At 55.8% G+C, this 26,641-nt stretch overlaps 1 protein-coding gene across 4 annotated transcripts; it reads right to left on the bottom strand.

The window, feature by feature from the left end:
* Window positions 1-272: 272 nt before the first annotated feature.
* Window positions 273-25,406, bottom strand: GIPC1 (GIPC PDZ domain containing family member 1). 4 transcript variants are annotated; one of them, XM_054012501.1, is made up of 7 exons: window positions 25,341-25,406; window positions 18,869-19,201; window positions 18,141-18,326; window positions 12,467-12,647; window positions 2,817-2,929; window positions 2,298-2,379; window positions 273-1,479 (listed from the first exon to the last, which is right to left on the bottom strand). In XM_054012501.1, the coding sequence occupies exons 2-7, from the start codon at window positions 19,148-19,150 to the stop codon at window positions 1,328-1,330; spliced, it is 996 nt and encodes a 331-aa protein (XP_053868476.1). In that variant the 5' UTR covers window positions 19,151-19,201; window positions 25,341-25,406; the 3' UTR covers window positions 273-1,327. The 4 variants fall into 4 exon arrangements, with proteins under 4 accessions (XP_053868476.1, XP_053868479.1, XP_053868478.1 ...); XM_054012504.1 differs by lacking the exon at window positions 25,341-25,406 and adding an exon at window positions 22,978-23,223; XM_054012503.1 differs by lacking the exon at window positions 25,341-25,406 and adding an exon at window positions 20,199-20,472.
* Between the last annotated feature and the right edge of the window lie 1,235 nt (window positions 25,407-26,641).

Consider the following 26,641-nt stretch of genomic DNA (forward strand, 5'->3'; position numbering starts at 1 on the left):
GGGATCCACCCCCCGGCCCACCCTCCCTGCAGGGCAGGAGCAGACCCCAGCCTGGGCCCTGGGGCTATTCCACTGTGGTAGGTGGGGCAGGGCCTTTCTGGCAGCAGGTAAGCGGAGGCGGGGTCCCAGGGCAATGGCGCTCAGCTGTGACAGAGCCTGAATGCACTAGACAGCTTCTGTCAGCAGGGGGCGCAGTGGGGGACAGGAACTCTGGCCAGGGGGAGCATTGGAGGCTGTTGATTCCTTTCGGGGGGGGGGGGGGGGGGGGGGGGGGGGGGGAGATAACAAGGGGAGCAGGGTGAGGGGATGGGAGTGAGCTGTCTCCCCTCGAGTTAGCAGCAGCTCCCACTCTCATGCTGCCTTTGAGGGGAACAAGGGATCTCAGCATTGCTCGGGGTTGCAGCCCCACATGCTGCCTGCCCCTGCCAGCCCCTCGCTGCCCAGGGCTCCATGGCGGGAGGAAGAAGGATTAAAGCAGGTGAAGGGAGAGGGCAGTACAGTACCAACAGAGCAGCAGGGCGGGGGGCTGGAGTGAGCTCGGGAGGAGCGAGCAGGCTGTTGCGGGCACTCTGCCATCCGCAGCCCGCCCTGGGCGGCCTCGCTCCCGTTAGTGGTTAGATGGGTGCTGACAGGCAGCGGGGTAGGTGTACCATACGGGCATGGGGGCCTCTGCTGGCAAACACCCACACGTGGAACACAGGCACCGGGGTTAGTTTCAAGGCACCGGGGTTACTGCCCGGCAGGAGGCTACGCCCAGGCAGAGGTACAGTCGAGGGACGCCCCAGCAGCGGCCAGGAGGTTACCCTGATGACTGAAGAGGGGTGCCAGGCCCTGCAGGTGCCAGGACACACCCTGTTCCACCCCAGGGAGCAGTGCAGCTGGCCCCCCTCACTCCCCTGCTGCCCCCCGGGACTGGGGAGGGAGCACCCCAAGGGCCTGGCCAGTCCCCACCTCCCTGCAGCCTTCGGCAGGGGCACACAATGGCTCAGCTTATTGCTTGATTATGCCCAGCAGCTGTCCCCTCCGCCGCCTCTAGTACTGGGGGGAGAGAGGAGAAGAGCCCAGAGCCTGGCTCCCATGCGGCTCCAGGTACAGTCAGGAAGGGCTGGCCATAGAGAAGTACACCCAGGGCCCTAGGTGAAGGGGAGGGGCGAGGAGCCGGAGCTGGAGTTTTTGCCACAGCAGTGCTGGAGCCAGGCACAGAGCCAGGCCCGTGGTGTATCCCTTACCCCCTGGTCCACATGAGGGCAGCAACCCAGCACTCCCTTGCCCAGCCCAAGGGCACAGCAGATCCAGGGTGGGCAGAGCAGGGCAGGCCCGCAGAGTCTTAGTAGCGCCCAACCTTGGCATCCCCAATGGCGCCCCACACGTCAAAGACGAACTCGTCGGGGAAGGCGAAGTCACCCAGCCGCTCATCGAGCGCCTCCGCGAACTCATCCGGGTTCCGCTTGTCCTTCCCCAGCTCTACCATGGTGGCAGCTACAGAGAGCAGAGATGGGCTTGAGGGGGAGGGAGGAGCATTCACTGCCATGTTACCTGGGGCAGGACATGCCAGCCCTAGTGCTATCCCACTTCTCCCACCAACAGTGCCAATGCTTCGCGCATCACGACAGCACTGCCATGCCATTGCCAGGAGTAATAGACGCCCTGAGCCCCAGCACTGCCAGCGCCAACACGCTGCTCTTGCCCACAGCCCTGGCCAAGGAGGCATGGCAGCTGGGAGGCCTGTGAGCTGAAGGGCTGATTCGCTTTCTCTGCCCAGCCCTGCTTCCCAGAACACACTGACAAGCCTGTCTCTGCCACTGCCTCACTAACCCCAGAAATGCTGCTGTGTGCCCTGGGAGAGCCCTGCTCACCTCTCAGAGAGGGGAGACTTCTCTCCTCACACTAAATGCTGCACATGAGGGATGTAGCAGGCCACTAACAGCAGGGCTTGCACTTAACTGCTGGGGAACGTCCAGCTACTCCAGTCCCAGCCGGGGTTGCTGCAGGAGGCGGGGCAGGAGCGCTGGCTGTGGGGGAGCTCCCAGCAGGGGGCACTGTAGGGAGCAGGGGAGGAGCGTTGGCTGTGGGGGAGCTCCCAGCAGGGGGCACTGTAGGGAGCAGGGGAGGAGCGTTGGCTGTGGGGGGTGCTCCCAGCTACATCAGCCTGGGCCTCTCCCAGCAGAGGGAGCTCCCACGCTGCCCAGCAAGGATTCCTACGCTGGCTGACCATGACACAGCCCTTCCCTCAACACCCCGATGCTTTGGGCACCCAGCCCCGGGGTGACTTGGGGGCTGCTCGGTAGGAGACTCACCCAGCTCCGTGTCGCGGATGCCCATGTAGCTCTCCAGCAGGTCGTCCACCTTCTCAATCGCCCTCTCCTCAAACGCAGACAGCTGGGGGGGCAGGAGAGCTGCTGAGCAGGAGATGGAGGCAAAAATATAGACCCCCTCCCACTCACCCCCCGGCCAAGAACCATGGGAAAAGAGGGGCACCCCTCTTCCAACCCTCCCCATTCCTCGGCAGAGAGGTGTGGGTGTTGGGGGCCAGGGCTGGGATAGCAGGGGGCTGCAGGTGAGGATTGAGGGGCATCGTCAGGGCTGTGGGAGAAGACTGGGAAGCAGGTGCAGTACAAGGATCGTAGTGGGGGGAGTGGCCCCATATGGAGGACCTGTCCCCTCCCCAATCTTGGGACAGCTGGGACCTCAGCTCCCCTCTCATTCTGCTCTGGCTCCCCACTCTCAGTTCCCTCGGGGAAGAGGTCAGGACCCAAGCGAACATTCAAAGGGCTCCCGAGGGCTGTCAGGGGAAGCTCCCCAGGGCTGGCACCTACCTGCTCCTCCACGGTGGCCGGTCCCTTGGCCCGTAGCCGTAGGGTCCCTCTGCCAGTGCCCAGCTGGGAGCTACTGTTGTGCTTGCCCCCTGCGGCCCGCTGGCTGATCATATCTGAAACACAGCAAGGGACGACCCAGTGAGACCATGCCAGAGGTGGGGCAGTCACATGCTGGCTTCGCAGCCCAGAATCCCAGCAGCCAGCCCAGGGCACCGGTGCAGCCAAATTAACAGCCACACTCTAGCAGGAGGTGGGGCCAGATATCAGACACCACCACCTGGGTACAACAGGCAGGGTGTTCTTGGGAGGCAGCTAGGGCCGGGGTAGTGCGTGTTGTGCTGACGCCTCAATCACAGCTCAGTGTGTGTGCATAGCTGGGGGCTGGGATTGAGGGGCACCAGCGGAGCTGGGGGAAGGGAGCCCAGGGCTGGAATAGCTGGGAGTTGGGATTGGGGGGTCCAGCAGCAGAGCTGTGCAGGGAGCCCAGGGCTGGGACGGCCGGGGGCAGAGCTGTGCGGGGAGCCGGGGGCTGGGCTGGCCGGGGGCTATGGGCAGGGGCCAGCGGCAGAGCTGTGCGGGGAGCCGGGGGCTGGGCTGGCCGGGGGCTATGCACAGGGGCCAGCAGCAGAGCTGCGTGGGGAGCCCGGGGGCTGGGACGGCAAGGTGAAGATGCTGCATGTTGGGACTCAGGGCTGTTTGCAGTAACATCCATCCCAGGAAGCTGTGGGCTGCCTTCCCCTCCGCGGCTGGTTCCCACAGACTGGGGCTCGGACACACGGGACTCGACTGCATCAGTCTGACAACACGGGACAGCAAAGGCACATGGAGACCAGCGTGTGGGACCAGAGAAGGGGTCCCTGGCAGTCACGCGCAGGGCCCAAGGCAATGGGCGCAGTGCGAGAACCTCCGTTAGCCGAGGCAGCGCAGCCCGTGGAGGGTCAGGTCTCCATACTCTACAGCAGAGGGATGTGCCGGCTCTGGCAGGACTGAGAATCTGGGGTCCCGCTGACCTACTCCTCTGCCTGGATCTTCCTACCTCCCCATGCACATGCCTCTTGCTCCCGCTCTGCCGTCGGCAGTGAATGAGTTTGAGCTCAGAGTCCCTGGCTGGATCCGTGCTGGGAGGGAACGGGCAGAAATCGGGGTTCGCTCAACCTCAGCAGCTCTATTTGGAGAGCAGGACGCTGGGCGCTGGCAGCGCCGAGTGGTTCCTGCCCTCTGCGGGTTTCTCGCCGTCCAGTGTTCTCTTCAATGCACTGGTCCAGGCGCTCCCTGCACCTGTAACCCCCTGGGATTGGATCTAACGGCCGGGAAGGTTTCATAGCAGCACAGAACTAAGTTAAGGACATGTTCCACCTCAGCTTTGAAAAACCAAGTCCCTCCCACAGAGGTATGTGAACTGCCTTCAGAGGGCAGCTTTCAAAATGCAGTTGGTACGGCCCTGCCATCACGGGCAGCTGATTAAAACAGGAGAGAGTTTAGTAGAAGCAAAGAGAGGCAGGACTCCTGGATTCTCTCCCTGGCTCTGGGTACAAGCCTCATGAAACCTCCAGGCCTCTCTGTCCCGTGGGTCGGTCTAGTTCTTGCCAACAGCATTGCGGGATCCCACAAGCTCCTCTTTCCTCCAGTACGTAACCGGTTTCTTCCTGCCCTTGGGCAGCCTGGAATCCCCAGGGAAGCCGTGGTCCATCCTGCAGCAGCTCCCACGCCTGCAGGGACCTCTGTTCCCAATGCACTTCCGGAGCGGCCAGCGTTTTCCTAGACAGCCCCGTCCCCTCGAGCTGATACAGGGCACTGGTCACACTGTTTCCTCTCCCCACGAGGGACAGAGCCGCTTCAGCATCATCCCATTAAAACCCTCACGGGACAACCAACCCAGCTGCTGGGTTTCCAAAATACACTCCCTTCTCAGGCCAGTTACAACAGCAGCTGCCTGTGATGCGCCTCTCCAGCCAGTCGTTACTGTGTGCCGGGGGCACAGAGCCATGGAGATCCAGCCCCACTGACGTTTCCCACAGTCCCATGGCGTAAAAATAATCTGGGAAAATCTCATCTGATCAGCCACTTTCCTGCTTCTGGCGTACAGGGGAGGGGGGCCCGAGCCCATTCCCTAAAACGCCCACGCCAGACACAGATGGCAGCAGGAGTATGGTATAAATGCCCAGACACAGGGCTGTGTGTTGCTCAGTCCCTGCCAGAGGGGGCACTGGAGCATGGCGGGCTGCTTTCCTTTTCCTACCAGCCCCCTGGATCCATTGCTTCGTGCTAGCCATGGGCTCCTCTCTGCCCCTCAATGACATTCCCACAGCCCAACTGCTGTGCCAAGGAGGTGCCCAAGGGCGGTGGGGCAGCCTGGGGGCCCCCGCTTTCTTGCTGGTTAGAACTGTCTGGAGGCGGAGGCCATGCAGCTGGGGTGCCGGCCATGGGAGCAGAGATCCTATGTGCGGAGCACAGATGCTGGGGCAGGTGCAGGGCAAGAATTATCCAAGAGGGGCTCCACTCGCAGGGTGCTGGAGGTCCCGTCTTGTCCTAGGCACTTCAGAGTCTGCTTCACTTGCAGTTTGTCCTTCAGAAATGGGATGAGAGGCCCTGGATGTGCTGAGCCAGAGGGCGAGGGACGGCAGCTGGGGGGGGGGGGGGGGGGAGGAGGAAGATGGGGACACATGCAGCAACGGGGCTCCCTGCACTTCACTGCCCCATCCCAATACAGCAGGATGTACACGCCGGTGCAGGAGCCCCTGTTTATTTCTGCATTCCATTCCACGTCATGCTGCCCTCACTCCCCATGGGCTGCCTGCACACAGCTGTCCAGGCAAAGCTTTCCGAGGCAGCAGGTGCTATGCCACTTTTCCACCTCCCCACGCCCTTCGGGCAGAGGGGACAGTAAAGTGGAGCAGGGGAAGGCCTGAACTCCTCAGTCCAAACCTCAGCAAGGGCTGGCTCCTGCTACCCGGTTCTCCGCTGCTGCGGCCAATGGCCAGCCCGATGAGTCTGCCAAAGCGAGCAGCAGTGAGACCGGTAACTATTGCAGTGTCCTCGTTAGACGGCGGCGACAAACGAGCTCCCGTGTCAGGCTGCCTGCAGACTCAGGCAGATGTCCCTGCTAGCGGGTAGGCTCGACAGCCGTGGCTGTGAAGAAACCCTTCCAGAGACTTTAGTTTTCCCCTCCCCCATTGCCCCCTTTAAAAACAAAGTTCTGCAGCAGATTCAAGCCCAGACGACTCTGTGGGTGCACTGCTGCCAGGACGCACGGGGGAAATTTGTTATTCACCCTCCCACGTCCAGGCGAGGGGAGCAAGCTGAGGCAGACGCGCCCCTGCTCTAGGGCTGATGCATCGCTCATTCAGTGCGGAAGGCAGAATGCCACGTTCAGTTCTGGCCCAGGGCATTCATTTTGGAGTCACTTCTTCCCTTGATCTACAGATCTCCCGCTGGCGGCACTGGGAGGGACGGGGCCAGTCTGGCCTCTGTGGCAACTGCACCGTTGGGGATTGTATATTCAGTACTTGATTGCCATGTTCAGCGAGAAACGCTCTGCCCTGGGCTTCTCTCCTGTCCCCATCCTCCGCTCTCTGCTTCTCTCCCTCTTCTTCCCCCAGCCCCCCAGTCCCACTCCGCCTCCACCGCTGAAAGTTAGCGCGGAGACAGAAATGCCAGGGCTGGCCGTTGCAGACACCACCACCGGGAGACTGAGGAGTGAGCACTCCCCTGCACCCTATTAGCCGTAGTCTCAGGCTGTCAGCAGAGGCAGCCAGCAGTCACAAGAGAGCTAGAACCCCCTTTGGGGGGATTTTTAAGAGGAGGGAAGCAGATACTGTGGACAATGTGTCCAAGGGTCACAAGTCTCTCAAGAGGACCAGATATAGACCGGGGGCCATATGCAACTCCTCCTAGGACTCTACCTCCAAGAGGGGATCCCGTGGCCCTGCAGGGGGCATGGATCCCTTAGCACTAGAGGTTACAGGCTCCCCCGACTGCTTGTAAGGTGGCTAGCACTGCTCTGCCTGGTGCATTGGGGTACAGGAGTTTCATGGGGGCACGCACTGCTTGGATATTGACAGTCCTCATGCACCTGTTCCCCAGCTCTCTGGCGCTGGCCCTAGCAGCTGCTCCCTGCCCCTCCAAGCACACACCAGGGTCTGTCTGCTATGGAAAACGCTGCTTCCCTCCCCAGGTTCCAAGGAGGACTCCTTGGAGCAGCAGCAGCTGGGCTGGAGAAGCCATGACACCCTGCCCGCTCCCAGTGTGGTTAGCACAGTACGGGCTGCGGGAGAGGGAAAGGCCCTGGACTCAGACACAAATAGCCTCCAGCCACATCAACATGTTTGGGCTGGAGCCGCAATCAGAGGATGGCGTGGCAGGCAGGCACCCCACCCTGCCGCGTGTGTGCCTCATGCACCGACGCCAGGCCAAAGCCCACAGGCAGGCTCCCAACCGATCACAAATCACGAGACCTCCAGCCCCCATCTACACTAGGGCCAGAGATGGTGCAAAAAGCGATTGGCCCAGAGCCTGCATAACCCCTTGGGTCCCCACACAGCCACTGTCCCAGCAGCCCCACGCACTGAGCAGCGCGCTGGCCGCAGCAGCCACTGTTCTGCTGGGTGGATGCTGAATGCCATTAACATCCCTGGGAAGCCCGGCTACCATACACCCGGAGGGCAGGGTGATAGGGAGGGGCCATCATCATCATCATCATGTTCCTATTACGCCTCTGGCGTTTAGGGCTGTGACGAAGCGCCTCCACTCCTGTCTGTTTCTGGCAAGTCTTTCGGTGGTTCCCCAGCTGTGCCCCAGGTTTTTCAGCTTGGCTTCCACAGCTCTTCGCCAGGTTGTTTTTGGGTGGCCTCGTTTTTGCTGGCCTTCAGGTGTCCATCTTATTGCTACTCTGGTGATGGAATCAGTTCCCATCCGAAGCACATGACCCATCAGTCTCCAACACCTCCTGGCAATGATGGTGCTCAGATCCTCTTGGCTGCACTGTGTCAATAGATCTTGGTTGGAGATTGTTCTGGGCCAAAAGATACGGAGGATTTTTCCCTTTTGGGGCTATCGTGGGGGGGCTATTCAGACCCCACCCCCCATACATACACACACACACACACACACCCCATTCAGGGGTGAAAGTAACACAAAAGATTTACCAATATGGGGGCCCGGCTCCAGGCCCCCGGAAGGGGCAGGGCCCTTGGGCGGAAGGGGCGGGGCTGGGGATCAGTCTCCAACAGCCAGCCCATCTGTACTGCCTGGCTCGTGCCGCCTGGGGCTCCGGTAGCGATTTAAAAGGGCCCCGGGGCTCCGGATGCTGCCGCGGTAGCAGGGGCCGGGAACCCTGGGCTCTTTTAAATAGCCAGGCCCCAGGGCAGCTGCCCCTTTTACGTCCTCCCTGGTGGTAGGGAGCCTACTGGCAGGGCCACCGAAAGGGGGGGGGGGGGGGAGGGCAAGGGGCAGCACATTGGCTGCATATGGGCTGGTACCAGCGACCACTTCTTACCGGTACACCGTACCGGCCCATGTTCACCCCTGCCTCTATTCCCCCCCCAACATACAGAGAGAATCACTGATCCAGAAGCCATGGGAAGAGCGGTCACTGGCCCCCAGGTCAGCCTGCCTCAGCCCCCCCGTTAGAGCCCTCACAGGGCAGGGAACAGCACTGAGAAAGACTAGCCTGGCCCCAGCACAGAAGCCCAGTTGTTCTGCCTCTGCTAACGGGAACGTGGGCTTGGCTCGTAGTGGGGATGGAGCTCCAGGTGTTCCTGGCACTGGCATTTCTGAGGCTTCCTGTCATCCCCCGCACTCCCCCCAAAGCTGGGAGGGGGTGGCGGTGTTAAACTGGGAATGCAGAGGCACTACCCTGCCTTTCCAGGAAAGCTTGGCTCCTTTCAGACAGGGAGGAGCTGTTTGCCCCACATGGGGAGGCTGGGGTTCTGGCCTCTGCCCTAGAGCTTGCAGCCAAGAGAAAGAACAGCCTTTCCAGTCATGCCACAGCATAGCAGCGGGCAGGACAGGGCGCAAGGGCTGCATGGGAGGGGAGAGCAGGGCATGTCTGCGCCAAGACTCCAGTCGCTGGCAAAGCACGGAGACCACAGGAGCCGCAGGAGGTCACATGACCAACATCGACTAATAAGTGCAAGACTGGAATAGCAGGGGCACTGGCAGAGCTGGGGGGGGAGGGGCCACGGCTAGAGAAACAGGGGGTCTCTGAGTCAGGTGATATTGGCAGAGCTCTGTGTGAGGATGTTGAGGTGCACCAGCAGGGCTGGGGGGGGGAGCCCAGGGCATCTGCGGATGGGGGCTGAGGGGCACCAGCTGAGCTGAGGAGTAGCAGCAGGGCTGGAGAAGCAGGGGGGGCTGAGGGTAGCGCCAGAGCTGTGTGCGGGGAGAAGGTGAGAGGTGCTGCAAAGAGGACTGAGGGGCGTGGGCACAGCCATGCTGCCTGTACATTAGTCTCACTCAAGAGCATTGAGGGAATGCTGTGATTAGGGTCTCCCCAGCTGGGGCAGGGCGCTGGCCCCTCCCCAGATCACAGGGAAGGTCCTGAACACTCTGAATGGGGGAGATAACAGCCACTTAGCCCAGGAGCTAGAAATAGCCAGCGAGAGAGATTAACACAAGAGGCTGCTCCAGGTTGCCCATAGAGGGGAAGAACCCAAGCGAGCTGGCCTAGAGCTGTTCCCCAGAAGCCAGCACTTTCCCTATCAGCAGCTCTCACAGCGGTCCGTCCAGCACTGCGCACTCCAGGCTTGAGCGCCAGGGCTGGCGCAGAGCCCAGCGGGTGGATGCCTCTGCGGCGGGTTTCTACAAGAGGTGGGAACTGACCAGGGCCAGCACAGGATGAACCAGTCCCCCACCTCCCTGCTTCGATCAGAGGACAAGAGGCTGCTTGTGCAAAGAGCTGGTGATCTGGGTCCTCGGCAGGAAACAGCTGCCCAGAGCAGTAAGGGGGACGCGGCACGGGTGGAAGGGTGCACCCAGGGAGAAAGACCCGTCACTGATGCCGCACAGTCCCGCGGGCCAGGCTGATGGAACACAGAACATTCCTGCCCCCTCCTGGAATCAAGCACGACCCGCAAACAGGTTGGAACACCCATGTTGGGGTGCACCCACTGCTGGATGCTACCAGATCTGCCCAGGCCCTCCCAAGTTCCGTCTCCCTCTGGCAGCTCCAGAGGTGAAAAGACCATCTACTCTTGGCAGCTAGCAGAGCTCTCCCTGCGCTCTAGCAGCCCGCATTCTGAGGGAACAGCGTGGAGCTTTTCCTCCCGCGGCCCCTGGTCCAGAGGGTCCCGTGCACACTGGAAGGCAGGGCAGGTTATGAGGCTGGATTGACCCACCAGTGAGTTGTGGGTCCAGGCAGCAAAGCACAGGGCTGGCAGGACCGAGCTAAGCTTAGCATTCTCAGGTTTGCCTGCCACCCAATTGGCAGGTGGCTTCGCCAAAGAGCCAGCGAGCATCGGCACCTGGTCTCTCTCCACCACAGACAAGCAGAGGATCTGTCACTAATTAGCATGGAACGAACTGCAGGGAATGAGCAGCGGCACGGATGCTGGTGCCAAGGCTCCCAAGGTGCCAGAGATGAACATATGCAGCTGGTAGAGGGAGGGGAGAAGGAAGTTACCAGATTCCAGGAACCAGGGACGTGTGCGCGGGCTGAGAAGCATAAGCCAAGGAGGAAATAACTTCAAGTGGAAAATGATCTTCCTTCCCAGATCAGAGGCCAGTGAGTCACTTAAGGAGGAAGGAATTCGTGGTGGCAGGCTGGCCTTGCGGATGAATGAACTGAGACACCAGCAGCAGGGAACGTGATGTGACTGGGAGCCAGGACTCCTGGGTTCTATCCCTCGCTCAGGGAGGGAGCGCCACCTAGTGGTTAAGGTTGGCAAACCAGGACTCCTGGGTTCTACTTCCACACTGCTGCTGCCTCGCTGTGTGATCTGGGGCAATGTGAGGGTAGCAACACTGCCCCAACCCGGGGCTCAGTGCAGTGTCGAAAAGATGCTACCAGCAGCCAAGGAATCTGGATTTGAGGACTCTGAGAAGGCTGCACACACAGCAGAGGGCGAGGATGCACCGTGATCAGAGGCAGTCTGCCCGGAACAGAGCTGGAATCCCCATCCCTGGGGTACGGTTGGGAGCCACTGACAAGGCCACTGCTGGATAATAAGCACAGGGGCTAGAGCAGTCCAGCCCAGAACCAAGTTGTCTCCCCCGGCCTTCAGCACCATCCTGGGGACCCCACTTTCCCCCAGGCTCCACTCAAAGCCCTGCAGAAAGCCCTGCGCTTTGAGGGATCAGTAGGGAGAGCTCCTTCACCTTGCCAGCTGCTGGGGTTGAAACAGGCCTGTCTGCTTAGTGACATTTAGGACCGTGAGAACAGACCCCTTCCCTCAAGCCACCATAGAGACGGGGGGGGGGGGGGGGAGGGAGGAAAGAGACCAGCAAGGTAGAGCCAGCCCCTCCCACTTGTCCTGTGAGCAGCCTCCTCTCATCACTGAGTACACAGGGGGTAATTCGCAGATACCTTGGCAGGGCCACCTAACCCCAAGTCCAAGCAGAGATGGGGCAGTTTTATAGGCCGGCTGCCTAAAGGCCCACATGCAGGCTCAGCTGCTACCGGAATCTCCAGATCCCACTTGCCTTCAACAGCAGAAGCCTCCTTTTCCCTCTCCCAGTACGAGGAAGGCTTCCCTGCAGTAACATGGCTGGTAAAGCCCTAACCTGAAATTAAGCAACAGAACTGCCCCACCTCTCAGCCAACCCTGTGGTTACACCGCACAGGTCAGATGGCTAGGAACTGCAGTGAGGTTACAGTGCCACCTGCTGGCCACCACGCCGCAGGACAAGTCATCAAACCCCACGCTCAGCACCTCAAGCAGCGGGTCTCACCCTTTTTTTGGCTCAGGACCCATTTGTAAATGTCGATGGCCTGTGGTGACTCAGCACAGTGGCCGGGGTGGCCCTGAAGGAGGTTGCAGAGCCCACCTTGCACTCACCTGGCAGCAGCGGCACCAGGGAGGCGAGCCCAGCCAGACCCACGGGACCAGAGCCACCTCACGGGCCTCAAACATTCCGGCGACCCACAGATTGTGAAACCCTGACGCAAAGCCCCTCCCCATCTCCCATTTAATGGCCGAGTAGGACAGAAGGTAATGGCTCTTAGTGCCCACAGCAGCCAGCAGGGCTTGGGCCTTTGGGCTAAGATGAAAGACGCTCTCAGATAAGCACCCAATGCGGCTTCTCACTGAAGGAGAAAGGACAGAACGTGCAAAACAAAGCCCAGCGTGTTCTGTGCTGGACTGATTGCCCTGGAGGCTGAAGGTCTCAGCAGGGCCAATGGCAAACATACCGCCCCCTGCTGCCATGCCCCTCCTCCCCGCCCGCCCAGGAACAAGCCCCTCTAGAGAGATGGGGGAGCTCAGTCTCTGTGGCCTGTTTGATGCTTTCTGCTGTGGCTGCCAACAAGGGGAGCCAGTTACTTAGCCAGGGACTCCTGCCCTACTATGACCTGGACTGAGACCCACCGCGCTCGTTTTACACGTCAGGTGGAACCAACTTGTGACCACAGGGACTGGTGACAGGCCTCATGCTCCAACCATCCTGAGCCCGCCAGTGGCCTCATCTGCCCAGGGCAGTGTGTGGGGCTCACTCACCGAATGCCTTCCGGGGCTCTGTTAGCTTCAGCGTGAAGGTGCGGCCTTTGGGCAGATCCTTGAGCATCTTGGCAACCTCGTAGTGCCGGCAGCCGATGAGGCTCTGCCCATTGATGGACTCAATCATGTCGCCCACATTGATGACCTGGATCCGGTCTATGACGCTCCCTTCCTTGATCCTCTGCAAGCAAGACACAGGACGGTTGGCTCACTGCAGGTCCTGGGGCAGTTTCAGTGGCAGTTTCCTCCCCGCAGCGTCCAGATAAGAGAGTCTGAACAGCAGTACTTTCTCTGCTCTACCACCATTCAGCTCAGGGTTGTGCACAACCCTTTGTATTCAGCAAAGCTGCCCAGAACCCCACAAGACAGGTCAATTGAGACTGAAGCACAGACATCTCCGGGGTCACAGAGCGAGTCAGCAGAGCAGGGAACAGAACCCAGGACCCCTGGCTCCCATCAGGCCACGGGGCCTTCCCTTTGCAGTTAGTCTCACGCACATATTTTTGCCCAGCTGAAGCTTGGTCCTTCCTTAGAACATTAATGGTGACTTATGTACCAGGGATCAGGATTTGATCACATTTATAAAATACAAACAGAATGAAATCCAGATCAGGGAGATAAATACTCGGTGCTTTAGAAGGGCCGGTTTCACAAAGCTGAAAAGAATGATAAGCCACATCAGCAGAGAGGAAGACTGGGTGTGTTTAAGAACATTACTAGATGGCCAAAAAGCCACAATCGAGGGAAAAGACTGTATTGGTTAGAAAATGACCTGCTTTGGTGGGGAAGCGAAGGCAGCTATAAAAAAATAAAGAAATAATGTAACAAATGGAAGAAAGGAGAAAAGAAAGGGAATATAAATCAGAAGTTAGGAACCGTAGAAAACTGAAAATGGAAGAAAAAAAAAAAGAGACACAAGGAGACTATCGCCAGCAGAGTTAAGGACAAGAAGGAGTTTTCTTTAGTGTATTAGGAACAAAACTAATTCTAAATGATACTGGTCTCTTACTAGATGGAAATGATAGAATTATCAATAGTAATGCAGAAAAGGCACAAGAGAACAAGTATTTATGTTCTGTATTTGGGGAAAAACAGATGATGTATTCATATCATAGGATAACACTCTTTCCCCTGCACTAGTATCTCAGGAGAATGTTAAAACAGCAGCTACTAAAGTCAGACATGTTAAAATCAGCAGGTCCAGATAACTTGCATCCAAGAGTTTTAAAAGAGCTGCTGAGACACTCGCTGCACTGTTAATGTTGATTTTCAATAAGTCTTGGAAGACCAGCAAAATTTCAGAAGACTGGGTAAAGGGTGACATGGGTAGTTATATGCCCGTCAGTCGACATCGATCCCGGGCAAGATAATGAAGCAGTTGATATTGAATTTGCTTAATAAAGAATTAAAAGAAGACAATATAATTAATGCCAATCAACGTGGGTTTATGGAAAATAGATCAAGAAACTATCTTGATTTGTTTTTTAAATGAGATTACAAGTTTGGTCGATAAAGGTAATAGTGTTGACATAATATACTGAGCTGTCTAAGGTATCTGACTTGGTACCACATGACATTTTGATTTAAAAACTAGAATGACAAAATTAATATGGTACACTTTAAATGGACTAAAAGCTGGCTAATTGATAGGTCTCAAAATGCAAGTGTACATGGGGAATCATCATCGAACAGGTGTGGCTCTGGTATGGTCCCACAGGGATCAGTTCTTGGCCCTATATTGTTTAATGTTTTTATTAGTGACCTGGAAGAAAACAAAATCATCACTGACAAAGTTTGCAGATAACAAAAAAAATGGGGAATGGCATATAATGAAGAGGAGAGGTCATTATCACAGAGTGATCTGGATCACTTGGTAAACTGATCTCAAGCAAGCACTGTGTGTTTTAATGTGGCGAAATGAATATATTTAGAACAAAAAAAAATTTAAGCCATACTTACACAATGGGGGACTCTCTTAGGAAACAGTGACTCTGAAAACGATTTGGGGGTCAAGGTGGATAATCAACTAAACATGACCTCCCAGTGCAAAATTGTGGCCAAAAGGGCTCACGCGATCCTGCGATGCATAAATAAGGGAATCTTGAGGAGGAGTAGAGAGATTATTTTACTTCTGTATTTAGCACTGGCGTGACCCCTCCCTGCTGGAATCCTGGGTCCAGCTCTGCTGCCCACAATTCAAGAAGGAAGTCAAAAAATTGGAGAGGGGGGCAGGGAAGAGCTGCAACAATGATTAGAGGATTAGAAAACCTGCCTTATAGCGACAGACTCAAGGAACTCAATCTATTTGCTTAACAAAGATAAGCTTAATGGGTGACTTAATTACAGTCTGTAAATTACCTACGTGGGGACAAATATTTGGTCATGGGCTCTTCAGCATAGCAGTGAAAGATCTAACACCACGCAATAGCTGGAAGTTGAAACTAGACAAAATTCAGACTGGAAATAAAGGTTACATTTTTAACAGTGAGTGTATTTAACCTTTGGAATAATTTAGTAAGGATCCTGGTGGATTCTCCATCACTGAACATTTTAAAGTCAATACTGGACGTTTCTCTAAAGGATCTGCTCTGGGGATTATTTCGGGGCAGTTCTCTGGCCTGTTATACACAGGAGGACAGACTAGATCACAATGGTCCCGTCTGGCCTTGGAATCATACATCTCTTCAGAAGGGCCTAGGAACCCGAGGCCTCCCACTAACAAAATGACACCATGAGACAAAAGATCATGGCATTAGGAGGCATGATGATGGACAGCCCTTCTGGTTTTACCAGCTGGAGCTGCTGCAGAGTCTACACATCTTGTGTATTAACTCAAGAATATTTAATTAGGCTCCCTTGTACCCGTCCCCCTGAAGGATCCCAGAGCACTTGAGACTCTGTCTATACACGAGTCCCTTCAACCACTGCTGAAATGCAGCCACCTATTGGGTGGAACACGGCAGCTGCTTAACAGCCATGCTTCAGTGATTTAGACTCTGGGATTAGAGCTTCTTAGGGAATGTCATTAGCTGAGAATTAGCGAATGCACCACAGTACCAGGGGATCTTTTGTAAGATTCCAAAGAGGATTTGTGCTCTAATACCACAACCCTGCTCTGTTCTTTCAAACCGATCCACTAGTTTGGGCCTCTCTCATTTACTTGGGGGTTTAGAGTCTGATCAGGGATGTCACTCTCACTGTGCTATGGGGGCACAGAGGGGTCTCTTAGTCTGAGGGAACTGCTGCAGCTCCTAGCACCTGGGAAAACCATCCAGGACACAGAGCATGTGAGAAAGTGACAAGGCAGGAGAAAGGACCAGGGCAGCCTCAGGTAGGAAGGGACGGGTGCGCTGATCCCCTAGCTCCCCCAAAGGAGAACGACTCCAAGCGAGGTTAGGATCAGAGCAGGGGACGGGAAGTAGGAAAAGCTGTAAGCTGAGTAAAAGAGGCAGTTAGAGGCCAAAAGCATCCTTTAAAAATTGGAAGTTAAATCCTACTGAAGAAAACAGAAAGAAAAGTTATCAGGTCAAGTGTAAAAGTAGAATTAAGGCCAAAAATGAATTTGAAGAGCAACTAGCAAAAGACACAAAAACTAACAGCAAAAATTGTTTGAAGTACATCAGAAGCAGGAAGCCTGCCAAACAATCAGTGGGGCCACTGGCCGATCGAGGTGCTAAAGGCACACCCAAAGAAGACACAGCCATTGCAGAGAAGCTAAATGAATTCTTTGCATCAGTCTACACTGCAGAGAACGTGAGGGAGATTCCCACTCCTGAACCATTCTTTGTAAGGGACAAATCTGAGGACCTGTCCCAGACTGAGGTGTCAATTGAAGAGCTATTGGAACAAATTAAACACCAGGACCAGATGGGATTCATCCAGGAGTTCTAAAGGAACTCAAATATGAAATGGCAGAACTAACTGTGATATGTAACCTGCCACTTAAATCAGCCTCTGGACCAGATAATTGGAGGACAGCTAATGAGACATCAATTTTTGAAAAAGGCTCCAGAGGCGATCCTAGCAATTAGAGGCCAGTAAGCCGGACTTCACAACCAGGCAAACTGGTTGAAAACAGACACAGATGAACACGATACATGAGGGAACAGTCAACGTGGCTTTTGTAAAGGAAAAATCATGCTTCACCAATCTGTTAGAATTCTTTGAGAGGGTCAATAAGCATGTGGACCACAGTGATCCAGTTGATCTTTTAGAAAGTCTTTGACAAGGTCCCCTCATGGATCAGTAACTGGTTAAAAGATACGAAACAAAGGGTAGAAATAAATGGTCATTTTTCACAATGAAAAAAGGTAAATAGCAGGGTCCCCCAAGGATCTGTACTGTTCAACATTCATAAATGATCTGGAAAAAGGACTGAACAGTGAGGTGGCAAAATTTGCAGATTATCACGATCTTGAGTAATTTTTTAAGTCCAAAGCCGACTGTGAAGAGTTACAAAGGGATGTCACAAAACTGGGTGACTGGGCAACAAAATGGCAGATGAAATTCAATGTTGATAAATGCAAAGTAATGCACATTGCAAAACATAATTCCAACTATACATACAAAATGTTGGGGTCTAAATTAGCTGTTACCACTCAAGAAAGATCTTGGCGTCATCATGGATAGTTCTCTGAAAACATCTGCTCAATGTGCAGCGGCAGTCAAAAAAGCTAAAAAGAATGTTAGGAGCCATTAGGAAAGGGACAGAAAACAAGACAGGAAATATAATGCAACTATATAAATCCACGGTATTCCCACACCTTGAATACTGGGCGCATTTATGGTTGCCCCATCTCAAAGAAGATATTAGAATTGGGAAAGGTACAGAGAAGGGCAACAAACATTATTGGGGGATAGCACAGCTTCTATACGAGGAGAGATTAAAAAGACTGGGACTGTTCAGAAAAGAGACAACTAAGGCAGGATATGATAGAGGTCTATAAAATCATGAACAGTGTGGAGAAAGTGAATTGGGAAGTGTTATTTACCCCTTCTCATAACACAAGAACGAGGTGTCACCCAATGAAATTAATAGGCAGCTTGTTTAAAACAAAGTTAACACACAGTCAACCTGTGGAACTCATTGCCAGGGGATGCCACGAAGGCCAAAACTATACAGGGTTCAAAAAAAAGAACTCGATAACTTCATGGAGGATAGGTCCATCAATGGCTATGAGCCAAGATGGTCAGGAATGCAACCCCATGCTCTGGGTGTCCCTAAACCTCTGACTGCCAGAAGCTCAGACCGGATGATGGAATGGATCACTTAAAATTGCCCTGTTCTGTTTGTGCCCTCTGAAGCATCTGGCACCTGCCACAGTTGGAAGACAGGATACTGGGCTAGATGGACCAGTGGTCTGGTCCAGTAGGACTGTTCACATGGCTCAGACAGAGTCTCTGGGACTAGGAGCTCCATGTGATCAGGTTTGCTGCTGGGGTTTCTACTCCCCCAGTAAGACCCATAGCATGGCTCGTGCTCAGGGGCTCACACTGCAGCTTTCTGGGGATGGACAGACAGATAAGAAGGGAAGGAGCAAGACAAGACGCCACAGTGTGTGTCTGGGAGGAGCACGCCTCCTCTAAGACTGTGCACCCCACTCACAGCACAATTAGCCAGTGACAGGGCCTCCTGGGCTCTAGGATGGTGTGAGCAGAGCTCAGTCATCTGTACCTTAATGAATGCGTAGCCAGCTCCATTGTCAGTGATGGTCAGGCCCAGGGCCTCCTCGGACTTGAAGACTTCCACCTCCTTCCTCTGGCCCTTTGTGTGTGCAAAGATGAAGTCCTCCAGACCGATCTGGCCACCCAACAGCTTGTCCATGTCCACTTTGTGGGTGTTTAAGGTGCAGAACATCACCTAGGAGGTGGGAAGAGATACAGAGTGAGGAACCCCTGGACCACAGCTTCCCCCACTGCCCCTCAGCATCTCTGCTGAGAAGGCCCCATATTACCTCACCCACCTTGTCTCCCTAAATCATAGAATATCAGGGTTGGAAGGGATCTCAGGAGGTCATCTAGTGCAACCCCCTGCTCAAAGCAGGACCAATCCCCAGACAGATTTTTTGCTCCAGATCCCTAAATGGCCCCCACAAGGATTGAACTCACAACCCTGGGTTTAGCAGGCCAATGCTCAAACCACTATGTCAGCATTCTAGCACCAGCTCCACTGGGCTCAGCCCAGTTGGGCATAGACCTCAGGGGGCATGTAGCCACTGAGCCCAGAGTCACTGACTGGCAAAAAGCCAAGGGCACAGCACAGCCTGACACAGGGTGCTGGTCCACGAAGCCAGAGAAGGCACCAACGCCAAGGGCCCACCCCACTGGCTGGCTAGGCGCTGCCATGCAGAAGGGCATCCTCTTCGAGCTCCCCACCCTGCAGCCTGGGTGCTCAGCGCCTACCTCAACTGGCGGGATCTTGAAAGCCTCTGCAATTTTGCTGTACAGCTCCTTGACATTGGTGAAGCCCTCAATCCTGCCAGTGGGACTGCCATGGGCCAGCTGAGTGTGGAACACCAGTCGAGGGCGGAGGCTGGCAGGAGGCGGTGGCAGGCCGGGCTGCAGGGCTGCCACGCTGCCGCCACTGCCCACCTCCACCCCACCCAAGCTGCCACGGATGGGCTCAGCCTCCTCATTCTCCACCAGCGGAGGGGCCTTCTTCCGGCGGCCTAGTCCGAGCGGCATGAGGGAGGAGTGGCCAGACAGCAGGGAGTATCAGTCACCCACGGGAGAGACCTGCAGGAAGCAAAGGGGAAAGACTGGAGGAAACCGGCAGTGGAATCAACGACAAAAGCCAAGCGGTACTGGCTGACTAGGGTGTCAGGGAATGGGTCATGGGCCATCCCCCTCTAGGACATCAGCTCTAATCCAGCCTTAGGACAGAGGGCGCGAATCTGGGGAATGGGACATGCAGCATTCCTCCTCTAGGGATCAGCTCCAATCCAGCCCCAGCTCGGGGAGCCTGACAGGTAGGGGAGTCAGGCTTGTGGCGCGACAAGGCCTATTTTAATTCTGATTCATCTCTACAGCTTTAGCCACTTTTAAAATTAACCAGAATAATGTAAAAAGGAGGAGTGACGGCTTTGGAAACTTCCTGCCCCTTGCCTGCCTCCCCCAAGTCCTACTGTACAGCCCCAGATCAGTGCTCTCCTGCTGGGAGCCAGCAGTCAAGTGGCAGCTCCTGCCAGACCCCATACACAGCTCTAAGTTATGGAGAGAGAAGCAGTCATGGGTATTTCTAGCCTGCTTTGGAAACACATTTAGTACAAAGCTCTCTAATGAGTAAGCATCTAGCGATCTCAGGGCTTGGCAGTGGCCCTGCATCTCCCCTCCACTAGCCGACACAGGGGAAGCAGCATGTCTGATACCAAAGCCCCTCCAGTGGTGCGGGGCTGTTCACACGATTCCTACTGCTGCAGGAGATGAAGTCGTGGGGTATGGGCAGAGAATGAAAAGTACACTCCCCCCCCCCCCCCGAGTCCTGCCCCTCAGGACTGAGCTGCTGTGGAGGCAGGAAACACCCACCGGGCCTGACCCCTGAAGGGTTTAAAAAAACAAAACAAAACACAGTGTAGTTGCCACCTGGAAACAAAGTAAAACCCACAGGCCCTGCTGGCGAGCAGAGACTCTGACAGAGTACTGCAGAGAGCCAACCACAGGGAAATGCCAGCCCTACTGCCTCCCAGACAAAGGAAAATCCACGCCAGGCCCACAGAGCTACACACATACCGACCCTTCCACTCCAAGAACACTCCCAGGGGAAGTCGGATTCCAGGGGGGCTCAGCAGGATTGATGATCCTGGTGCTGCTGGCTAGGAGTGCCCTAACCCCTGAAGCAAGGACATGGAGGAGGAAGGGGCAGCCTCGGCGGGAGTCCTTCCAGCCCGGGAGCCTCCGACGTCTCTGTTCTGGAATGAGGGTGGAGCGCACCCTGGCAGGCTGATTCAGAGCAGAGAAACCGGCTACAGGGCGTTCCTCAAAGGGTGTAATGGCAGAGGAACTCAGCCAACCTTGTCAGTGATTACTCCATGCCGTGAACCTGCTCAGTCCAATGGATCCCCAGCATCACCCAGGGCAGAAAGATGCCTCCAGAACTACCACCCACCATCCCCCTCACCCAGCCCAGAACCCACAGCTCCTAACGGCACTCCCCAAGAGAGGATTCAGCTCATGCCGTAGAACTTCTCCACATCCATGTTCTCTCCCTAGCTGCCCAACTCACTCAGGATCCTCCTTATATCCTATTCTGTGCCAACATCGGTCTTTCCCCCAACTCCCTCCCTTCCCCCTCTCCTCCTCTTCCTTCTGCTTACTAGTTTCACCTCCAGCTCTATGCTTCCTATCTCGCTGTGTCGCTCACTGACACAGAGCCAGAACTTACCCTCACCCTCTTTGCCCATTTTAAACCTTGTTTCATGGGACATGGTTCTTCACTTCCTGGTGCTAAACAGCCATTTAGCACCACACCCCTTTGGGGATCTTGAGACACAGCTGAGACCCCCTGCTCAGACAAATTCAGACTCCGCACTAAACGCCTGTCTTATTATGGCCAGGCCTACCATAACTAACTCACTCATACTATTCTAAAGAGCAGCAAACAAAAAATGCAGGAGGCCAAGTTCTTACAGGACCCAAGTGGCCAGATAAATCGACCACCTGTTTTAACGTTTCAACTTCAGAGTATTACTCACATAAAATCAATTTAGGGCTGCTACCTCTTTATGCCTAACTTTTGCACCTGCCAGAACTGGCAGATCACTTATTTGTCTAACACACAACCTACAGTTGTGGGGCAGGCAGGATAATACTGCCAGTATCTGCTCCACAACTTCCTTGTACAGCTATTCCTGTCTTTGCATTTAGGGAGGAACTAAAGTTCTGTTTGCAGCTATCTTGACCAGCTTTTGAAAGGCTAATACCATAAAAACATTATATAGACACTTGTTTTGTTTGTCTGCATATAGAGTGAGCAGCTGAACAACTGTTATGCTCCACCACAGAAGTGGCTACATTTTCAGCAGAGGGTGAAGCTATTCCCTTCTAGACTGCAGGGCGTTTGCTAAGGAAATACAGAATTGCTAAGGAGCATTTGGAACTTTAGTGCAAAGTTTTAAAAAAAAAAAACAAAGAAGGATTCACAATTCAGATGAATAAGCTGCTGGGTCTGAGGCTATCTGCTGCCAAATGGAAGGAGATAACAAATGGTGCTGCCCATTAAAGTGGCAGCAGTTTCCTGCCCCTGGAACTTGTGACTAGTGACCTCTCTGCGGTGACAGAGCTGGGTGCGGGGCCTGGAGACATCGGAAGGGAGAAAAAATAAGGATTTTCAAATTGCCCAGTAAAAGTAGGGCACTGTGTGCATGTTTGTATGTCCTGACTGATCTTGTGGCTAAAGCATAGACATGGGACTCAGGAGATCTCAGAGATTCCCAGTTCCACCCTAACATGCTGAGCAAGTCACTTTCCCCTCACATACATGCCCCCAAAAGGTGCCTCCGTTTTCCCCCTTTGAAATTGGAGAGCAATACTTCCCAGTTCTCATGTGAGGCTTAATTCAGCACCACCTAGCAATTCTGGAATTTGAAGGGCAAAAATGACAGAGTTTTGTTCATGGCTATAGAGGGAATTCTGTGCACTCAGTGACTGGGCACTGCTGCTCAGTCACGCACATCAAACTTCTACTAAACCTCTCCCCCCCCCCCCCACCGCCTAAACTGCAAGTGCTGCAAACACCAGCAGTCCCTAATGCCTTCTTGTGGCAGTGAGAGAAAACTAATCCCCAGTCTGGCTGACAAGAGATTATAAGGTGATCCGGCAGAGCATTAATAGCAGACACGGGGAAGGAGCAGCACCCCCTGCCTTCAGTGAACATACCCACCCAAAGCATTCCCTACCATTCTTTGGGAGCCTGAATGACCATGGGGTGGGATTTGATTTGGGGGATAATTAATTCAGTGGTTTACCACCTGTAGCAGAGAGGCTGCTATGTGTTTCCCCAACTCCTCAGACAGTAGAGGTTGTTGACCTCATTTGAGGGATGATCAACACTGGGAATGATTATTTCTTTTGTTTTGTAGCATTTGCGTGTCTTCACGGTGCTGCCCTCATGCCCCATGTCACACTCAGCGGAGAAACAAACACCTAAAAGGGTGATGTTAATTCCTGTTGGTACACTATGCGCCAGAGACTCCTCTGCAAAACTCTAACCACCTGCCATCATTAGATGGGACAAGGTAAAGGGAGGACCAGGCTAAAAGATACTAAATAGACAAACAAACAAGGGGAATTTTCAGTAGATTTTGCACAGCAAATTTTGAACTTAAGTCAGGACCTTTTGATCTTGCACATGGGGGGAAAAACTAAACCAAACCCAAACCTAATTTGCAGGGTGCTGCCCGACCCCCTGTTCTGCATAGGCATTTGGAGATTCCAAGCTGCCCATGTCCATATTAGAATCTCTGATCAGCAGAACTCAAAGTACTTCAGACAGACATCAATTAATCCTCACTCACCCCACCAGGCTCCTGAGTCTCTTTATCCCTATTTTCCAGATAGGTAAATCGAGTACAAACAAGACTTCCTGGTCACACAGGGAGTTGGTGATGGCACTGGGAACGTAACCAGGAGGCCTGGCACCCAGTTTCCTGCTTTAACGGTTGTCCCTGGTCTCCAAGGCCAGCCCATCACCTCAAACATGCATTGTAGCCGACACAAGACTGCAGTGCTGGGACCCCTATGCATTTGCACAAGGGGAGGGAGCCTTATACGGTGGCTATTATACTATTCCCAGTCCCGCTACTTCGGAGCCACACGTACCATGAGCCTCCGCCCCTCCCCAAGGCCCTCTGTGGCATAAACCCCACAGGGGGCACCCCCCTCCTTCTGTGCCACCAATACACCACATACCCCCCTCAAGGGCACAGTAATGACACCCCCCCCCCAGAGCTTGAGCCCCGTCAAACACACTCCAGCTGGAACCCCATTCCCAGCAACAGCATCCCCTTCTCAACGCGGGAGCAAGGGCACCTCCCATCCCCCCTCAAAGCTGAGGCCACCCTTCTCCTCCCACAGAGCTGGGCCCTCCCACCCTAGGGCACCTCCCCCCACCCTAGGGCACCTTCTCCACTCCCACCCCCACCCAGAGCTGGACCCTCCCCCTCCCTAGGGCACCTTCCCCACTCCCTCCCTCCCACCCACCCCTCAGAGTTGGATCCTCCCCCTCCCTAGGGCACCTTCCCCACTCCCACCCCCACCCCCACTCAGAGCTGGACCCTCCCCCTCCCATCCCCCTCCCTAGGGCACCTTCCCCACTCCCACTCCCACCCCCTCTCAGAGCTGGACCCTCCCCCTCCCTAGGGCACCTTCCCCACTCCCACCCCCACCCCCACTCAGAGCTGGACCCTCCCCCTCCCATCCCCCTCCCTAGGGCACCTTCCCCACTCCCACTCCCACCCCCTCTCAGAGCTGGACCCTCCCCCTCCCATCCCCCTCCCTAGGGCACCTTCCCCACTCCCACCCCCACTCAGAGCTGGACCCTCCTCCTCCCATCCCCCTCCCTAGGGCACCTTCCCCACTCCCACCCCCACCCCCACTCAGAGCTGGACCCTCCCCCTCCCATCCCCCTCCCTAGGGCACCTTCCCCACTCCCACCCCCACCCCGAGCTGGACCCTCCTCCTCCCATCCCCCTCCCTAGGGCACCTTCCCCTCTCCCACCCCCACCCCCACCCAGAGCTGGACCCTCCCCCTCCCATCCCCCTCCCTAGGGCACCTTCCCCACTCCCACCCCCACCCCCACTCAGAGCTGGACCCTCCCCCTCCCTAGGGCACCTTCCCCACTCCCACTCCCACCCCCTCTCAGAGCTGGACCCTCCCCCTCCCATCCCCCTCCCTAGGGCACCTTCCCCACTCCCACTCCCACCCCCACCCAGAGCTGGACCCTCCCCCTCCCTAGGGCACCTTCCCCACTCCCACCCCCACCCCCACTCAGAGCTGGACCCTCCTCCCCCTCCCATCCCCCTCCCTAGGGCACCTTCCCCACTCCCACTCCCTCCCCCTCTCAGAGCTGGACCCTCCCCCTCCCTAGGGCACCTTCCCCACTCCCACTCCCACCCCCTCTCAGAGCTGGACCCTCCCCCTCCCATCCCCCTCCCTAGGGCACCTTCCCCACTCCCACCCCCACTCAGAGCTGGACCCTCCTCCTCCCATCCCCCTCCCTAGGGCACCTTCCCCACTCCCACCCCCACCCCCACTCAGAGCTGGACCCTCCCCCTCCCATCCCCCTCCCTAGGGCACCTTCCCCACTCCCACCCCCACCCCGAGCTGGACCCTCCTCCTCCCATCCCCCTCCCTAGGGCACCTTCCCCTCTCCCACCCCCACCCCCACCCAGAGCTGGACCCTCCCCCTCCCATCCCCCTCCCTAGGGCACCTTCCCCACCCCCACCCCCACCCCGAGCTGGACCCTCCTCCTCCCATCCCCCTCCCTAGGGCACCTTCCCCTCTCCCACCCCCACCCCCACTCAGAGCTGGACCCTCCCCCTCCCTAGGGCACCTTCCCCACTCCCACCCCCACCCCCACTCAGAGCTGGACCCTCCCCCTCCCATCCCCCTCCCTAGGGCACCTTCCCCACTCCCACCCCCACCCCGAGCTGGACCCTCCTCCTCCCATCCCCCTCCCTAGGGCACCTTCCCCTCTCCCACCCCCACCCAGAGCTGGACCCTCCCCCTCCCATCCCCCTCCCTAGGGCACCCCCACCCCGAGCTGGACCCTCCCCCTCCCATCCCCCTCCCTAGGGCCCCGCCCTTCACTCCCACCCCCCCTCCGAGCTGGACTCCCCCGCTCTAGGGCACCTTCCTCCCCTGCCGGCCTGACTCACCCCGTCCGCCTCCCCACAGCGCCGGTCCCGTCCCTCCACCAAACTCCGGCCGGGCGCAGCCGGGGCCTATCGCTCGGGGAGGGAGGGCAGGCAGGCGCAGCGCCGCGCCCATTAGCCAATCACAGCACCTCGCGCCGACCCGCTGGCCAATCACAGCTAGCTGCTGGCCGGGGAGGGGAGCTGGGCGGGCCGATTTCCGAACCCTAGCGCAATGGAAGCGTCCAATCCAAACAGCAGGGGAGATACCATCCCAGGAGATGGGGGGAGGGGGGGAAGAAGCGGAACGAAGGGAGATACCACCCAGAAGCCCTAGGGAGAATGGGAGATACCATTCAGAGGAGGACTAGCAAGATACCATTGAAGAAGGAGGGGAGCTGGCAGGAAATGCCTACTAACCAATTCTGCCCCAGCTGCTTTCCCTGGCCAATCACAAGCAAGAAGGTTGAAAATAGCCAATCAGAAATTAGCAGGCAAAAGTATCGGTGAAAAGAACACTAAGGTGCCACAAGTACTCCTGTTCTTTTTGCGGATACAGACTAACACGGCTGCTACTCTGAAAGGTATCGGTGGAGTACCTGTACCAGGGGCAAGTTTCAGAGTAACAGCCGTGTTAGTCTGTATCCGCAAAAAGAAGAACAGGAGTACTTGTGGCACCTTAGAGACTAACAAATTTATTAGAGCATAAGCTTTCGTGGACTACAGCCCACTTCTTCGGATGCATATAGAGTGGAACATATAATGAGGAGATATATATACACACATACAGAGAGCATAAACAGGTGGGAGTTGTCTTACCAACTCTGAGAGGCCAATTAATTAAGAGAAAAAAAAACTTTTGAAGTGATAATCAAGCTAGCCGAGTACAGACAGTGTGATAAGAAGTGTGAGAGTACTTACAAGGGGAGATAGAGGCATTGTCCCCTCTCCCCGCAAAATGATCAGGGTCCCCAGCCCAGCATGCTGACCAATTCTGTCTCATTGCTTCCTTGTTTGCAGTGTTGTAGCCATGTTGGTCCCAGGATGGGAGGGACAGGGGTGGGTGAAGTAATATTTTTACTTGACCAACTTCTGTTGGAAGAAGCGAGTTTTCAAGTTTTCACGGCGCTCTTCCTTCGGGTCATTGCTTCCCTGTACTTTTCCCTGTGTCCATCTATCTGATTTTTGGCTCTTTGGGGCAGGGACTGAGTGTTCAGTGGATGTTCAGCACATAGCACAATGGGGTCCTAGTCTGTGGGCAGGGGCTCCTAGTCAAAGATCCCCTGAGCCAATGGCTCATCCGGCCGATGCAGTTAAGGCATGTA

The sequence above is a fragment of the Malaclemys terrapin genome, chromosome 23 (genome assembly GCF_027887155.1).
Source record: "Malaclemys terrapin pileata isolate rMalTer1 chromosome 23, rMalTer1.hap1, whole genome shotgun sequence".
Taxonomy (NCBI): Eukaryota; Metazoa; Chordata; order Testudines; family Emydidae; genus Malaclemys; species Malaclemys terrapin.

Bases quoted from the DNA above. Each gene is read 5' to 3' on its own strand.
- GIPC1 (XM_054012501.1), bottom strand. From the start codon at position 19,150: ATGCCGCTCGGACTAGGCCGCCGGAAGAAGGCCCCTCCGCTGGTGGAG. The intron at 12,648-18,140 runs GTACAGATGACT...TCTTGCTTGCAG, and splicing joins CTGGCTACGCATTCATTAAG to AGGATCAAGGAAGGGAGCGT. The intron at 1,480-2,297 runs GTGAGTCTCCTA...TGCTCTCTGTAG, and splicing joins CATCCGCGACACGGAGCTGG to CTGCCACCATGGTAGAGCTG.